At 44.0% G+C, this 16,403-nt stretch overlaps 1 protein-coding gene across 1 annotated transcript; it reads left to right on the top strand.

Annotated features, from left to right (window-relative positions):
• The first annotated feature begins 3,398 nt into the window (after positions 1–3,398).
• Positions 3,399–15,071, top strand: LOC110492804 (leiomodin-2). Its single transcript, XM_021567288.2, has 3 exons — positions 3,399–4,185; positions 4,975–6,285; positions 14,722–15,071. Exons 1-3 carry the CDS (start codon positions 3,910–3,912, stop codon positions 14,746–14,748), a joined length of 1,614 nt encoding a protein of 537 aa, XP_021422963.2. The 5' UTR covers positions 3,399–3,909; the 3' UTR covers positions 14,749–15,071.
• The last annotated feature ends 1,332 nt before the right edge of the window (positions 15,072–16,403 follow it).

Below are 16,403 nucleotides of genomic sequence, written 5' to 3'. Positions count from 1 at the left end.
AACTGTTGCAACACTCACTACCGAGTTCCAAACTGCCTCTGTAAGCAACGTCAGCACAAGAACTGTTCGTCGGGAGCTTCATGAAATGGGTTTCCATGGCCGAGCAGCCGCACACAAGCCAAAGATCACCATGTGCAATGCAAATCGTGGACTGGAGTAGTGTAAAGCTCGCTGCTGTTGGACTCTGCTACTGTGGGAAAGCATTCTCTGAAGTGATTAATCTTTCTTCACCATCTGGCAGTCTGACAGACAAATCCGGGTTTGGCTAATGCCGGGAGAATGCTATCTGCCCAAATGCATAGTGCCAATTGTAAAGTTTGGGGAAGGAAGAATAATGGTCTTGGGCTGTTTTTCATGGTTCAGGCCCCTTAGTTCCAGTGCAGGAAAATCTTAGCGTGACAGTATACAATGACATTCTAGACAATTCTGTGCTTCATACTTTGTGGCAACTATTTAGGGAGGCCTTTTCCTGCTTCAGTAAGACAATGCCCCTGTGCACAAAGCGAAGTCCATACAGAAATGGTTTGTCGAGATCGGTGAGGAAGAACTTGACTGGCCTGCACAGAGCCCTGACCTCAACTCCATCAAACACCTTTGAGATGAATTAGAACACCGACTGCGAGCCAGGCCTAATTGCCCAACATCGGTGTCCGACCTCACTAATGCTCATGGCTGAATGGAAGCAAGTCCCCGCAACAATGTTCCAACATCTAGTGGAAAGCCTTTCCAGAAGAGTGGAGTCTGTTATAGCAGCAAAAAAGGGACTAACTCCATATTAATGCCCATGATCTTGGAATGAGATGTTCGATGAGCAGGTGTCCACATACTTTTGGTCATGGATTTTATTTAGCTTCCTCTTTAAATATATTGTTTGGTGAATCATGGATGACTATGTTGAAGATTTAATAATAATTTGGTGCATTTTCCCCCATATTTCATCCAGTTGGCTTTATTTTTATAATATATTACACTTGATTTTTTCTTGAATAAGTTCCTCCAGTTATTTTTGTTTTTCCTCAAACATATTCTGTGCCTCTATGGTCCAGTTTTTATTGCTATCCATCTGAACGGTTATTTCTTCTATTTCCTTTGTTAATATCAACTTTTGACCAAAATGTTTTTTGTTTTAAAGATGAGTACTGAATCGCATGACCTCTGAAGGCACATTTGAAAGGGGATCTGTTATGTAGGAAAAAGTCAGTTATAAATGATTGTGTCTTGGTGAAAAACAAGTTGTAATCCAGTAGGCTTTGATTACATTTCCAATATCCTCGGCCATGTGGAAATTCTGTAAGAGTAATGTGTATGCCAATTATTTGATGGTCTGACCACATTCTGTCCCCTTTGAACACTTTTTGAACTTTTGGTAGCAGCGAGAATTACATAAGAAAGTATTCAAGACGACTAGCTCGATTGAGCCTCCTCCATGTACTGTATATCTCACTAGGTCAGGATATTTGAGCCTCCATATAACCACTAGTTCTAATATGTCCATAATATTTGTGATTTAAGTGCATGAGGGGGATAGTTTGTAGTGTGATTTCCTTTACAGAACATTGAGGTATTTAATATTAGAGTTGGGTATTGCCTGTAAGTTAGATAAAATATGATATATATTTCAAAGAAGTGTGGATCATCATTATTTGGACTGTATAGATTAATGAGACAAATCTGATAACGGCCATTAGCATATTTAAAAAGATCCACCTTCCTTGCCGAGCTGTTTGGACATTTAGCACATTCTTTTTGAATTATTTTTGAATTAATATCATCACCCCTTTTGAGTTTCTTTGACCATGAGAGACGTATATCATCCCCCTCTCCCAGTCCCTTTTACACACAACTTAATCTAAAGATGTGGAATGATTTTCATGTAAACAATAGATATTATATTCTTTCTCTATTAGCCAGGTAAAGACCAATCGTCTTTTCTTATCATCTGCTTAGCCATTACAATTATAACTAGCTATACTTATTTCACCACTTACCATAATGAGATACACGTTTCAATTATACTTACAATAATATGTTTGTAAACTTACCATTAAAAAGTACCAAGATGACTGAACGCCCAAATAGCGTACCATGATATCTGCACTGTTAAGCAGCATACTGTAACTATGACTGAGTAAACCTCCAATTGTCCTCCAATTTTTCACCCCCTAAAACATCCCCCCATCCCAAGTTGGGTTGTCGTCTAGGTGACTGGCAGACCATCCCTGTACACATGGATCCTAGGGCCTTTAAGAGATTGGCCTCACCCCTTGAAAAGAGCACAAGGTGCCACCTACAGAACAAAACCAGATTAGAAGCCAACAGCATTTCTAGCGCTTTTTCCTCGGTTGTACTGTATATATATATATATATATATATATATATATATATATATATATATATAAAAAGGTATTTTAATAACCCACCCACCCACACAAACACCTCTCTTCCCTTCCACCCATGGACCAACCTATAACCAACTTATAACCCCCCCCCCCCACGCCTATAACCCCCTTGCGCGCACACACACACAAACACACACACACACACACACACACAACCACACACACACCTTCAACAATTGTTCCATCCCCGAGCCCAACTCGAGGGTTGACCTGATGTGTTAAATGTGTATACCATTGTAGCTATTTGAGAAGGCATGACAAATTGAGGAGGAATGGTAAGATTTGATTAAACAATGTCTAGTCTTAGCTGATGGAACTCAGTCCGTTTGATTAATCTGTGCTGCCAGGGCTACAATAATTTGCCCCCTCTCTGATTGTCCGAGTGTGTAACCCCCCCCCCCCCCCCCCGCCCATGGGTTACCACAGCCAGTGGTGCCAGCACGGCCACAACCTGGGTGGGGGTACTCCAGCGAATTCCCACTGGCTAAGTACGATGTCGTCAACATGCTTTAGCAGTTTGAGAAAATCCTTGTATATTATACTCTCCCATCTGGGGTCTTTAGCTTTGTTGGACCAATCCTGCCAGGCATGCTCAGACTCATCTTTGTTTTTATTGCGCTATACAAAATATTACACACGTTTGTTTACTTTCTAGTGGCATTCAAAAGAATAGATAGATAACTATAAATTCACAAAACATGTCACTATAATGATACTTGGACAAGCCAATTTGCTTGCCCTAAGTACATTAAACAATGTATGAACAATAAAGTTTTGTGGTGTAAAGGACTTGCATTATGTTTAAAAATTGATAAACTGTTTTTCATGGTTGCAAAAGTGAGGACTGGAAATGCAACCGCAATTTAAGAATTGACACATCAGCTGCTTAGAGAGCCACTATATTGCAATGGATTGACAATTTGTCCTTCTTTATTCAGTGTCCATTTTTTTATATATATTTTTATACTTTCTTTTGTTCTTCTTCCATTATTGTAGTTTTGTCTACTCCCTCTAAACAGATACCCATTTTTCCTTTGTTTTTGTTCATCATCTTCTTCCTCCTCCTCTGTTTTTTTTTACCCAACAACCTGTACTGCATGTTCTGACACATTATGTAACACCATTCACGTTAATCTTTGATGTCTCCCTCGGGCTTTGTTGGTCTATTTTTTTCTCCCTGGGTATGAGCTATAGTGATAGGTCTCTTCAGAGCCACTAAGTGTCCTCACATTGCTCCTGTAAACCTATCTTGTTGATCCCCACACCCTAAAAAAAGAACATCATTGGCAGACACTTTACACATTTCCCTCCCTTTGAGGGTCTTATGGCAGCTGGGAAGATTAGACAAACAGACTCTCTCTTTCACCATCAGTCTTCCTCTCAGACTCCCTACATCTACAGCATCCCTGGCCACACGCCTTTACCATTACCCAGTAGCTTTTAGAGAGTGTGCGGAGATTCAGTTGAAAAAGATCCTCACTAAGATCCAAGCGTTTCTAACAAGTCCATCATGAGTACCTTTGGGTACCGAAAGGAGCTGAAGAAGTATGAATCAGTGGATGAAGATGAGGTGTTGGCTGGCTTGTCGTTTGAGGAGCTTCAGGAGCTGGAGAGGGAGCTGGCGGATATGGACCCGGATGACAACGTACCTATCGGGCTGAGGCAGAAAGACCAGACTGCCAAGACCCCCACAGGCACCTTCTCCAGAGAGGCACTGCTGAAATACTGGGAGGACGAGACACGCAAACTGCTAGAGGATGACAGATCTGAATCATCTCCTGAACATGTAAGAAAGGGGATGGTATTTCAAGGCTTAAACCAGAGAAAACAAATATATATATATTATTCTATAGATGCCTTAACTTCAGAGGGCTTCCAGATGCAACAAGATCAATTTCAGGCATCTCAACAAATATTGGCAGAACAAAACAATCTGAAGTTAGGTTGTTATGTCTGACTCCTTAACAACATTTTTCCTATTTCGGTGATGAAAAAAATAAAATTTATTTCAATCAAACTTAAATATTTCAGGTGTAACTTGAAAAGGTTTATTTATTTCATTTCTAATTGTGAAATAGCAGGGACATCTTTGGAATTCAGTGTCTCGCTGATTGAAATGGCCGATTACTTATATTCTGCATTACAGTATAATTTTACAGATAAATTACCTTTTGCCACCAGCCTATCTGAAAATAAAAGATAAAGACAGATTATGTTTTTATTTTTTCCAATGATAGAAATGACAATAATTTGAGATTCAATATTTTAAATAAGAATGATTGAAGATTATAAGAAATGCCAGAGGTTAAGGGAAAGGTTGAAGTATATATGCAAATGAAGTGTGCCAAACATTTATCGTTGTATAAGAGTTCAAACAATATGAAGACTGTGTTCATTGCCTACTGTGTTATTTTGATAAGTTAGTGGAAAACAATAAAAAAAATACATTGTCTCTGAAATACCAGCTATAATGATTATGTGTGCTCAAAGAGTTCTGGAGGTATTCCTCATTAAGAGACAGTAACTGGAGAATGTTAGGTCTCAACCTAATTTTCCACCCTGTTCAAAAATACAGGATAGAATGGAGGAAGGACAGACTGATAAGAGCGAAGAGGAATGTGTGACAGAGAGTGACAGTAACAGCACAGAGTCTGAGGACAGTGATGAGGAAGAGGAACGCCAAAATAGAAGGGAAGGGAGCGGAGACGAGGCAGGTGAGGATGAGAATGATTCAATTGAGGCTGAAAATGAAGAGGAAAAGAAGGACAAATGCAAACAGGAACCTTTACCAACTTCTGGTAGACATGGGCAGAACGCTGTTGACCACCTGTCAAGAAACCTAGGGAATTGTTCTGAAAGGGGAGACTTGAGAACAACAATGACTGACCAAAACCTAAATGTGACTCCAGAGAGACCTTGTGGGAACCCTATCGTGATTGACGAGGCACTTGAACGGATCCTTCGCGATGATCCAACGATGAGCGAGCTCAACTTCAACAACATCGAAGACATCTCTCAGGAGACCTTGCTGCGTATCTCCGAAGCACTGAGCGCCAACACACACGTACGTGTTTTAAGCCTTTCTAACACCCGAGCCAATGACCGGGTTGCCTTCGCCGTCTCCAAGATGCTCAGAGAAAACTGCTCCATCACCAACCTCAACATTGAGTCCAACTTTGTGTCTGGCCGGGGAATCTTGGCGCTAATGGCATCGCTCCAACAAAACAGTACTCTGGTGGAGCTGCGCTTCCACAACCAGAGGCACATCTGCGGGGGGCAGGTTGAGATGGAGATGGTTCGCCTCCTGAGGGACAACTGCACCCTCCTCAAGCTGGGCTACCAGTTTGATCTGCCAGGCCCCAGGATGACCGCCACCAGTATTCTGACCCGCAACCAGGACCGACAGAGGCAGAGATGGCTGCAACAACAGAGGGAGAAAGGCCATCCAGAAGCAACAGTCCAGCCCAAGGCCGATGCCGGGACAACAGGCCTTTCTGGATCGCCTCCTTCAAACAAACCACCCTGGTTCTCTCCAAGACATGCGAGGAATGACCAGACCCCAAATAACATCCCTCCTCCACCTCCCCCTCTCACTGACCTTCAGTCTGAGAGGAATACACCAACCAGGAAGATTGCAGAGATGATCAAACAACATGAAGGGAGTACAAAGGGTCAATCAGGCCAAAAGAAACCCAAATCCAAGAGGGGCAAAAATGGGGCCAACAAGAAGTGCAGCTCTGACATTCTCAAGGAGCTGAAGAATGCCTTGAAGCCTTCTTCACGAAAGAAGAAAGACAACCCACCCCGGCCACCAGCACCTCTGAACTCTACACGTGATGATCTGATGGCGGCCATTCGTGGTAGCAGCATTAGATCACTCAAAAGTGTAAGTATGACAGACGCACAAACATCCTATCATGAACCAGTGACATAATTATTTTTATTAGCACATAAATCTGGATCATTGTTCAAAAAAAGGACTTTCAGCAGACATGAGCAAAACTCAGTTGTACTCATATGATGCTACAAATAAAACTGAAACACTCTTCCAAAAGTCATTACACAGCCTTTGTGGAAACAGTGCTATCATTAGATGACAGCCTTCATAACCCTGTGAATTCCTCCCACTTAATACAGTTATAAATAGCTGAACTCGATAAGACTAATGGCTTGGAGCACTGATGCGCACAGGATGACAGTGTGCCAACAGACCAAACAATCTACAGCATGGATCACCATGAGGCTGTCAGTTGAACAATATGGTTGACAAGAAGAGAAAATAGATAAATTATCTGACCAGAATAAAAAAGTGATAAAGTCCATGACCCCTTAGAGTAAAGAAAGGTATGTTTAGAATTACAGGAAAAGAGCTTTAAAACGGCAAAATCTTCTCTCAGACAAATAGCAAAATTCATAGAATAGCATGAGATTAGCTATAAAACTGAAAATGTGTCTCTCTGCTCCATGTCAAAATGTTTAGAATTGCAAGAAACTAGCATTATAACAGCAACATTTTCTCTCAGCCTCATGGCAAAATATGTAGAATAGCATAACATTAGCTATACAACCGTACATTTTTCTCTTTACCCTTTAGAAAAAGGTGTAGAATTGCTGTTTTGCTTGGAGCAAAGTATTTTTGTGAATGGATGGTATACCTACATACAATACCAGTCAAATGTTTAGACACCTACTCATTCAAGGGTTTTTTCTTACAATTTTCTACATTGTAGAATAATAGTGAAGACATCAAAACTATGAAATAACATATATGGAATCATGTAGTAACCAAATACATGTTAAACAAATCAAAATATATTATAGATTTTAGATTATTCAAAGTAGCCACCCTTTGCCCTGATGACAGCTTTGCACACTCTTGGCAGTCTGTCAACCAGCTTCACCTGGAATGCTTTTCCAACAGTCTTGAAAGAGTTCCCACATATGCTGAGCACTTGTTGGCTGTTTATCCTTCACTCTGCCGTCCAACTCATCCCAAATCATCTCAATTGGGTTGAGGTCGGGTGATTGTGGAGGTCAGGTCATCTGATGCAGCACTCAATCATTCTCCTTCTTGGACAAATAGCCCTTACACAGCCTGGAGGTGTGTTGGGTCATTGTTCTGTTGAAAAACAAAATTATAGTCCCACTAAGCCCAAACCAGATGGGATGGCGTATCGCTGCAGAATGCTGTGGTAGCCATGCCGGTTAAGAGTGCCTTGAATTCTAAATAAATCACAGACAAATCACAGACCGTGTCTCCAGCAAAGCACCCCCACACCATCAGACCTCCTCCTCCATGTTTCACGGAAGAGATCATTCGTTCACCTAGTCTGCGTCTCACAGACATGACAGTTGGAACCAAAAATGTCAAATTTGGACACATCAGACCAAAGGACAGATTTCCACCAGTCTAATGTCCATTGCTCATGTTTCTTGGCCCAAGCAAGTCTCTTCTTCTTATTGGTGTCCTTTAGTAGTGGATTCTTTGCAGCAATTCGACCATGAAGGTCTGATTCACGCAGTCTCCTCTGAACAGTTGATGGTGAGATGTGTCTGTTACTTGAACTCTGTGATGCATTTATTTGGGCAAGAATTTCTGAGTCTGGTAACTCCAATGAACTTATCTTCTGCAGCAAAGGTAACTCTGGGTATTCATTTCCTGTGGCGGTCCTCATGAGAGCCAGTTTCATCATAGCGCTTAATGGTTTTTGCTACTGCACTTGAAGAAATGTTCAACGTTCTTGAAATTGCCGGATTGACTGGCCTTCATGTCTTAAAGTAATGATGGACTGTAGTTTCTTTCTTATTTGAGCTGTTCTTGCCATAATATGTACTTGGTCATTTACCAAATAGGGTTATCTTCTGTATACCACCCCTACCTTGTCACAACACAACTGATTGGCTCAAATGCATTAAGAAGGAAAGAAATTCCACAAATTAACTTTTAAGGCACACCTGTTATATGAAATGCATTCCAGGTGACAACCTCATGAAGCTGGTTGAGAGAATGCCAAGAGTGTGCAAAGATGTCAAGGCACTTGTCTTCACTATTATTATACAATGAATGAATGGTACAAATAAAGAAAAACCCTTGAATGAGTACACGTGTCCAAACTTTTGACTGGTGCTGTATATACACAGTGTCACACCCTGGTCAAAGTATTTTGTGTTTATCTTTATTTATTTGGTCAGGCCAGGGTGTGGCATGGGTTTTTGTATGTGGTGTGTATGTGTGGGGATTGTAGCTAGTGGGGTGTTCTAGCTAAGTCTATGGCTGTCTGAAGTGGTTCTCAATCAGAGGCAGGTGTTTATCGTTGTCTCTGATTGGGAACCATATTTAGGCAGCCATATTCTTTGAGTTTGTCGTGGGTGATTGTCCTTAGTGTCCTGATGTCATTGGTCTGTGTTAGGATACACAAGTATAGGCTGTTTCGGGTTTTGTTAAGTTTATTGTTTTGGTAGTGTTTGTGTTTAGTGTGTTAATTCATTAAACATGGATTGCAATAGACACGCCGCATTTTGGTCCGACTCTCCTTCTCACCAAGAAAACCGTTACAGAATCACCCACCACAAAGGGACCAAGCAGCGTGTCAACAGGCAAGAACAGCCCAAAGTGGAGTACAGTATGGACTATACTTCTTGGGAGGAGATAGACAGGTGGGCGGTCGACCCAGGGAGAGTGCCGGAGCCCGCCTGGGATTCGATGGAGCAGTGCGCGGAAGGATATAGGAGAATGGAGTTTGCGAAGCAAGCAAGGCGGCGCGGACGGAGGCCCCATAGTCAGCCCCAAAAATTTCTTGGGGGGGGGCTCAGGGAGAGTGTGGCAGAGTCAGGAGCCAGACCTGAGCCAACTCTCCCTGTTTATCGTGAGGAGCCAAGGAGGAGACCAGAGCCGGTGTTGGAGGTGAGCGAAACAGAGACTGTGAAGGAGTTAATGGGGAAATTGGAGGAGAGAGAAATGAGGGAGTTGCTGTGTTGGTGTTTTAAACATGGAATTCGCCCGACGGAGCGTGTCGGGGATTTGATGGCACCTGGGTCAGCGCTCCATACTCGTCCTGAGGTGCGTGTTAGTCGGCTGGTTAAGATGGTGCCAGTCTCACGTACCAGGCCTCCTGTGCACCTCCCTAGCCTTGCACGTCCTGTGCCAGCACCGCTCTCAAGATCTCCAGTACGCCTTCACGGTCTAACCCATCCTGTGCCACCTCCACACCCCAGCCCTCCGGTAGCAGCTCCCCGCACAAGGCTTCCTGTGCGTGTCCTCGGCCCAGTACCACCAGTGCCAGCACCACGCATCAGGCCTATAGTGTGCCTCGCCTCTCCAGCGCTGTCGGAGCCCTCCTCCTCTCCAGCGCTGTCGGAGTCTCCCGCCTGTTTAGCGCTGTTAGAGCCTTCCTTCTCTACAGCGCTGCCGGAGTCTCCCGCCTGTTCAGAACTGCCAGTTAGCATAGAGCTGCCAGTTAGCATAGAGCTGCCAGTTAGCATAGAGCTGCCAGTTAGCATAGAGCTGCCAGTCTGCAAGGAGCTGCCAGTCTGCATAGAGCTGCCAGTCTGCAAGGAGCTGCCAGTCTGCAAGGAGCCGCCAGAGCTGCCTGTCTGCAGGATGCCGCCAAAGCTGCCAGTCTGCAAGGAGCCGCCAGAGCTGCCAGTCTGCAAGGAGCCGCCAGAGCTGCCAGTCTGCAAGGAGCCGCCAGAGCTGCCAGTCTGCAAGGAGCCGCCAGAGCTGCCAGTCTGCATGGAGCAGCCAGGGCCGCCAGTCAGCATGGAGCAGCCAGGGCCGCCAGTCAGCATGGAGCAGCCAGTCAGCATGGAGCAGCCAATCAGCATGGTGCAGCCAGAGCAGCCAGTCAGCATGGAGCAGCCAGAGCTGCCAGTCAGCATGGAGCAGCCAGTCAGCATGGAGCAGCCAGAGCTGCCAGTCATCATGGAGCAGCCAGTCAGCATGGAGCAGCCAGAGCTGCCAGTCGACCAGACTCTTCCAGATCTGCCAGTCGACCAGACTCTTCCAGATCTGCCAGTCGACCAGACTCTTCCAGATCTGCCAGTCGACCAGACTCTTCCAGATCTGCCAGTCGACCAGACTCTCCCAGATCTGCCAGTCGACCAGACTCTCCCAGATCTGCCAGTCGACCAGACTCTCCCAGATCTGCCAGTCGACCAGACTCTCCCAGATCTGCCAGTCGACCAGACTCTCCCAGATCCGCCAGTCGACCAGACTCTCCCAGATCCGCCAGTCGACCAGACTCTCCCAGATCCGCCAGTCGACCAGACTCTCCCAGATCCGCCAGTCGACCAGACTCTCCCAGATCCGCCAGTCGACCAGACTCTTCCAGATCCGCCAGTCGACCAGACTCTTCCAGATCCGCCAGTCGACCAGACTCTTCCAGATCCGCCAGTCGACCAGACTCTTCCAGATCCGCCAGTCGACCAGACTCTTCCAGATCCGCCAGTCGACCAGACTCTTCCAGATCCGCCAGTCGACCAGACTCTTCCAGATCTGCCAGTCGACCAGACTCTTCCAGATCTGCCAGTCGACCAGACTCTTCCAGATCTGCCAGTCGACCAGACTCTTCCAGATCTGCCAGTCGACCAGACTCTTCCAGATCTGCCAGTCGACCAGACTCTTCCAGATCTGCCAGTCGACCAGACTCTTCCAGATCTGCCAGTCGACCAGACTCTTCCAGATCTGCCAGTCGACCAGACTCTTCCAGATCTGCCAGTCGACCAGACTCTTCCAGATCTGCCAGTCGACCAGACTCTTCCAGATCTGCCAGTCGACCAGACTCTTCCAGATCTGCCAGTCGACCAGACTCTTCCAGATCTGCCAGTCAGCCAGGATCTGCCAGTCAGCCAGGATCTGCCGAAACCACCAGCCAGCCAGGTAGATTCATCAACCTGCCTGAGCTTCCTCTCACTCCTGAGCTGCTTCCTCTCACTCCTGAGCTTCCCCTCAGTCCCGAGCTGCCTCAGTCCCGAGCTGCCCCTCAGTCCCGATCTGCTCCTCAGTCCAGTGGGGTTCTGGGTGAGGACTACTAGGCCATGGTCGGCGGCGAGGGTGGACTATCCAGGGACGCGAGGAGAAGGGACTAAGACATTGATTGAGTGGGGTCCACGTCCCGCGCCGGAGCCGCCACCATGGACAGACGCCCACCCGGACCCTCCCTATTGTTTTGAGGTGCGTTCGGGAGTCCGCACCTTAGGGGGGGGGGGTTCTGTCACACCCTGGTCAAAGTATTTTGTGTTTATCTTTATTTATTTGGTCAGGCCAGGGTGTGGCATGGGTTTTTGTATGTGGTGTGTATGTGTGGGGATTGTAGCTAGTGGGGTGTTCTAGCTAAGTCTATGGCTGTCTGAAGTGGTTCTCAATCAGAGGCAGGTGTTTATCGTTGTCTCTGATTGGGAACCATATTTAGGCAGCCATATTCTTTGAGTTTGTCGTGGGTGATTGTCCTTAGTGTCCTGATGTCATTGTTCTGTGTTAGGATACACAAGTATAGGCTGTTTCGGGTTTTGTTAAGTTTATTGTTTTGGTAGTGTTTGTGTTTAGTGTGTTAATTCATTGGATTAACATGGATTGCAATAGACACGCCGCATTTTGGTCCGACTCTCCTTCTCACCAAGAAAACCGTTACACACAGTATATACATACACACACACACACAGCATATAAACTCAGCAAAAAAATGTAAATCCTCTTACTGTCAACAGCGTTCATTTTCAGCAAATTTAAATATTTAAATATTTAAAATATTTAAAGTGTAAATATCTGTATGAAAATAACAAGATTTGTCAAATGAGACATAAACTGAACAAGTTCCACAGACATGTGACTACCAGAAATGGAATAATGTGTCCCTGAACAAAGGGGGGGTCAAAATCAAAAGTAACAGTCAGTATCTGGTGTGGCCACCAGCTGCATTAAGTACTGCAGTGCATCTCCTCCTCATGGACTGCACCAGATTTGCCAGTTATTGCTGTGAGATGTTACCCCACTCTTCCACCAAGGCACCTGCAAGTTCCTGCAACCCTCACCCTTCAATTTAACAGGTCCCAAACGTGCTCAATGGAATTGAGATCTAGGCTCTTCGCTGACCATGGCAGAACACTGACATTCATGTCTTGCAGGAAATCAAGCACAGAACGAGCAGTATGGCTGGTGGCATTGTCATGCTGGAGGGTCATGTCAGGATGAGCCTGCAGGAAGTGTACCACATGAGGGAGGAAGATGTCTTCCCTGTAACGCACAGCATTGAGATTGCCTGCAATGACAACAAGCTCAGTCCGATGATGCTGTGACACACCGCCCCAGACCATGACGGACCCTCCACCTCCAAATCGATCCCGCTCCAGAATACAGACCTCGGTGTAATGCTCATTCCTTTGACGATAAACGCAAATTCAACCTTCACCCCTGGTGAGACAAAACCACGACTCGTCAGTGAAGAGCACTTTTTGCCAGTCCTGTCTGGTCCAGCGACGGTGGGTTTGTGCCCATAGGCAATGTTGTCGCCGGTGATGTCTGGTGAGGTCCTGCCTTACAACAGGCCTACAGGCCCTCAGTCCAGCCTCTCGCGGACAGTATGAGCACTCGGCCAATTGTTGTCATCCTGTACCTGTCCCACAGGTGTGATGTTCGGATGTACCGATCCTGTGCAGGTGTTGTTACATGTGGTCTGCCACTGTGAGGATGATCCGCTGTCTGTCCTGTTTCCCTGTAGTGCTGACTTAGGCTTCTCACAGTACTGACATTGCAATTTATTGCCCTGGCCACAACTGCAGTCCTCATGCCTCCTTGCAGCATGCTTAAGGCACGTTCACGCAGATGAGCAGGGACCCTGGGCATCTTTCTTTTGCTGTTTTTCAGAGTCAGCAGAAAGGCCTCTTCAGTGTCCTACGTTTTCATAACTGTGACCTTAATTGCCTACCGTCTAAGCTGTTAGTGTCTTAACGACAATTCCACAGGTGCATGTCCATTACTTGTTTATAGGTCATTGAAAAGCATGGGAAAGTGTTTAAACTCTTTACATTGAAGACCTGTAAAGTTATTTGGATTTTTACAAATTATCTTTGAAAGACAGGGTCCTGAAAAAGGGACATTTATTTTTATGCTGAGTTGAAGTATACAGTTGAAGTCAGAAGTTTACATACACTTAGGTTGGATTCATTAAATGGATATAGATACTTTTGTACCTGTTTCCTCCAGCATCTTCACAAGGTCCTTTGCTGTTGTTCTGGGATTGATTTGCACTTTTCGCACCAAAGTACATTCATCTCTAGGAGACAGAATGAGTCTCCTTCCTGAGCAGTACTATTGCGTACTATTGTTTATACAGATGAACGTGCTACCTTCAGGCATTTGGAAATTGCTCCCAAGGATGAACTAAAGTAAACTTCTGACTTCAACTGTACATACATACATACACACACACACACACACACTAAGCAAAAATATAAATGCAACATGCAAGAATTTTGCAACTTTACTGTTACAGTTCATTTAAGGAAATCAGTCAATTGAAATAAAGAAATTAGGCCCTAATCTATGGATTTCACATGACTGGGAATACAGATATACATCTGTTGGTCACAGAAATCTTTAAAAAAGGTAGAGCCATGGATCAGAAAAGCAGTCAGTATCTGGTGTGACCACCATTTGCCTCAAGCAGCAGGACACATGTCCTTCACATAGAGTTGATCAGGCTGCCACTCTGGCTGTGCAAAGTTGCTGGATATTTGTGTGACAAAACTGCACATTTGACAGTGCCATTTTATTGTCCACAGCACAATGTGCACCAGTGTAATGATCCCGCTATTTAATCAGCTACTAGATATCTCACACCTTTTAGGTGGATGGATTATCTTGGCAAATGAGAAATGCTCACTTACAGAGATATAAACAACTTTGTGCACTACATTTGAGAGAAATACGCCTTTTGTGTGTATTGGAACATTTCTGGGTTATTTTATTTCAGCTCAGGAAACATGGGATCAACACTTTCCATGTTGCGTTAATATTATAGTTCCGGTAATGATACCAATACAAATAGGGTTTGTTATTTGTTTGTTATGAATAACTGGTAAGGTAGTTGGAACTCAATGCAAACCCCCATCAAAATCATCACTGCTTACAAACAACTTAATGTTACCAAGCTATTTCTCTCACCACGCCAACTGTCCTGCTCTCTCTCGATCACTTGGTCACTCTCTCGAGGTTCATTGGTCCTGAAATACCCATCTACTTATCCACTTATTGCATAGATGGTCCGATGGTTTGTGTCAGTAGGACATGTGTTGACACTGACTGACACACTCTTTCTCCTTGCAGGTGACTCTCCAGCCAGATCTATGTTAACGTTGTGGTGGGAGAAAGGAATATCCAACCTGATCAAGAGCTGTTCTCCACAAATACTGCACCCACTTCATTCTGTATTCACAAAAAAAACATGAAACATTTGTACCACAAATGCTACATATATAAATACAAGTACATTAAAATATAATTTGTTTATGTATTACCATGAAACTTTCTGCTTGGAAAACTGTTGACACATTTTACATATGATTTTGTTAGTGTTTTGTAAATATTTTCCTGTCATGTAGTGAAAAAAACAACACTGGACTTGATTGCATATTATGAACGGGTGGCAATTTATAGATTAAAGGCACAATCCATAATATTACTGCTGTTCAATAGTCATTTCAATGAATGACTTATACCGATTGAGTTATGACAGAAATCTTAACTACAAACTGGCTAAATGTAGGCTTAGGGAAGATCCAAAAGATCAGCCTTCTCCCATCCTAGCCAGGATTAAAATGACTTGGAACAAAATTGGAACACATTAATGCTATCTGTAACTAAATCACCTTTAATCCCACCTTGCAGCTTCATGTGTCTCTTGGAATTGTTCCCAATTCATTAAAGTTCATTTTGCAGCTGTTCAAGGCGAACACATTTTCCCACAAGAAGAGGTCCCTTTGTATAGTCTCGGAGAGAGAATCCTTATAATTGTAGTGTGTCATATATTCAAAAGCCTTTTCAATGAAATGGCATAAAAATGTCAATTTAACTGTGGAAAATGTCATTTAAACAAGATTCATAGGGCTGGGAATGGAGGGAAAGACAAAGTGAGGAATAGTGTTATAGTGTTACTGACAGGTTATGACAGTGACAGGTTATGACAGTGACAGGTTATGACAGTGACAGGTTATGACAGTGACAGGTTATGACAGTGACAGGTTATGACAGTGACAGGTTATGACAGTGACAGGTTATGACAGTGACAGGTTATGACAGTGACAGGTTATGACAGTGACAGGTTATGACAGTGACAGGTTATGACAGTGACAGGTTATGACAGTGACAGGTTATGACAGTGACAGGTTATGACAGTGACAGGTTATGACAGTGACAGGTTATGACAGTGACAGGTTATGACAGTGACAGGTTATGACAGTGACAGGTTATGACAGTGACAGGTTATGACAGTGACAGGTTATGACAGTGACAGGTTATGACAGTGACAGGTTATGACAGTGACATGTCAGACGCACCACAGGAAGAATTGGAACAAATGCTTAAAATAAGGTGTTGTCACTCAAGCAAAGTAATTCAGTTTAGGGAAGGCATCTGTAAAGGGTTGAACAACTATTGTCATAATACATTTTTATTTTCAATAAAAATGTGATTTTTCAGTTCTATATTTACCTTGTACAGTGGGGCAAAAAAGTATTTAGTCAGCCACAAATTGTGCAAGTTCTCGCACTTAAAAAGATGAGAGGCCTGTAAAATACTTATTTTCCACCATAATTTGCAAATATCCTACAATGTGATTCTCTGGATTTTTTTTCTCATTTTGTCTGTCATAGTTGAAGTGTACCTATGATGAAAATTACAGGCCTCTCTTATCTTTTTAAGTGGGAGAACTTGCACAATTGGTGGCTGACTAAATACTTTTTTGCCCCACTGTATATAATATTCATATTTTAGCTTTGACCGAAACACAT

The sequence above is a fragment of the Oncorhynchus mykiss genome, chromosome 2, assembly GCF_013265735.2.
Source record: "Oncorhynchus mykiss isolate Arlee chromosome 2, USDA_OmykA_1.1, whole genome shotgun sequence".
Classification (NCBI taxonomy): Eukaryota; Metazoa; Chordata; class Actinopteri; order Salmoniformes; family Salmonidae; genus Oncorhynchus; species Oncorhynchus mykiss.
This window is presented reverse-complemented; position numbering and strand designations above follow the sequence as displayed.